General features: G+C 52.7%; 1 protein-coding gene across 1 annotated transcript; it reads left to right on the top strand.

The window, feature by feature from the left end:
• The first annotated feature begins 1017 nt into the window (after positions 1–1017).
• LOC122013674 lies at positions 1018–1529 on the top strand. The gene is made up of 2 exons (XM_042569912.1): positions 1018–1096; positions 1159–1529. The coding sequence occupies exons 1-2, from the start codon at positions 1018–1020 to the stop codon at positions 1527–1529; spliced, it is 450 nt and encodes a 149-aa protein (XP_042425846.1).
• The last annotated feature ends 261 nt before the right edge of the window (positions 1530–1790 follow it).

Genomic DNA, 1790 nt, shown 5'->3' with positions numbered 1-1790 from the left:
GGATTGTCCACTCGGCAAGGGAGCAGAGTCGGTATACTACTGATCTCGCCTCAAGAAGAATGGATGCATCTGTCCGTTCGGCTAGAATATCGGGCAACTAATAACGAGGCCTAATACGAGGCGCTCATAGCAGGTCTGCAAGCCGCTTGACATGTCGGAGCAATCAGGGTCTTGATTCATTCGGACTCCCAATTAGCCGCTCAGCAACTCGCTGGGACATTTGAGATAAGCAACACCCGACTCAAGCTCTACGCCGAAGCCTTTGAAAGGTTAAAAGCCCACTTTCGGGAGGTGATTATTCAGAAGATACCCCGAGCGAAAAATCAAGTGGCAGACGAGCTGGCCAAGCTAGCTAGCTCCATATCGCCTGTTGTCATATCGCAGCCGATTGAGCAGGTATCTCTGGTGGCACACGTTGATCGGATGGAGAGACTCGCCTTCCCAAATGATTGGAGGACAACGTTGATAGAGTTCCTGCGATCGAAAATTACGCCTTCCGATCGGGAGGAAGCTCACCTGTTGAGAAGGAGAGCGGGAAGATTAACGCTGATTGGGGATCAACTGTATAAGAAAGCCTTTTCCCGGCCCCTGCTCAAGTGCGTCGGGCCAGAAGACATCGAGTACATTCTACAAGAGGTGCATCAAGACACTCGGGCGGTCGGTTGTTGGCCAGGAAATTACTACTGGCCGGGTATTTTTGGCCAACCCTCCAGGTGGATGCCGCTCGGACAGTGTCCACATGCCTGTCCTGTCAGAGGCACAACCTCTCACACCGACCCACAAAAGAGATGACAACGTCCACAGTATCTTGCTCGTTCGATCAGTGGGGCATGGATATAGTGGGGACCTTCCCCATGACGACTGGCCAACTAAAGTTCCTACTCGTCGCAGTAGATTACTTCTCCAAATAGGTCGAGGCTGAGCTGATCGCAAGAATAACCGAGCAGATGGTTCAGAAATTCATCTGGCAGCACATCATATGCCGGTTCGGAATTTCGAGTCAGCTCGTCTCCGATAATGGGAGACAGTTTGTCGGACAACATCTCAGAGAATGGTGCGAAGGCTACGGGATTCAGCAGGCCTTCACTTCCGTGGCGTATCCCCAGAGCAACGGGCAAGCTGAAGTCGCCAATCGGGAAATTCTACGAATTCTTCGAGTTCGGCTCGACCACGTCGGGGGCAGCTGGGCGGACGAGCTTCCGGACGTGCTATGGGCAATCCGCACGACCCCAAAGGAGGGGACGGGAGTGACACCGTTTCACTTGGTCTATGGAGGCGAAGCGGTCGTCCCTGTTGAAGTTGGAATCGAATCCGATCGTCTACAGCAATACAACGAAGAGAACGTCGGGCGGAGACTCCTGGAGCTGGACTTAGTGGACGAAGCACGCGCCAAAGCAATCGTCCGGCTGACGGCTTACCGACAGAGGATGCGCCAGAACTACAACAGGCGGGTAATACCTAGATCTTTTCAGGTTGACGACTTCGTATGGAAAAAGGTGAAACTGGTCGGGGATGTCACCAAGCTGTAGGCTCCTTGGGCTGGACCTTTCAAGGTCGTGGGAAAGCTCTGGTCGAGTGCTTATTACCTAGAAGGAGAGGACGGGCGGAGGCTAGAGTGTCCATGGAGTGCAAACCATCTCCAGCCGTACCGAGCTGAGTGAAAGGTGCGCTGATGTAACTAATATCATGTAATCTTTGTTTTCTGCGTCCTTTAGCTGCAGGATTAAAAACTAAAGCAAAGGTTTACAAAGTTATTGCCGAGCGGCCAACCCGCCTTGAAGCCCGTCGAG

This window comes from Zingiber officinale, chromosome 8B (assembly GCF_018446385.1).
Source record: "Zingiber officinale cultivar Zhangliang chromosome 8B, Zo_v1.1, whole genome shotgun sequence".
Lineage (NCBI taxonomy): Eukaryota > Viridiplantae > Streptophyta > Magnoliopsida > Zingiberales > Zingiberaceae > Zingiber > Zingiber officinale.
The sequence above is the reverse complement of the archived record's forward strand: the minus strand, read 5'-3'. Positions and strand labels throughout refer to the sequence as shown.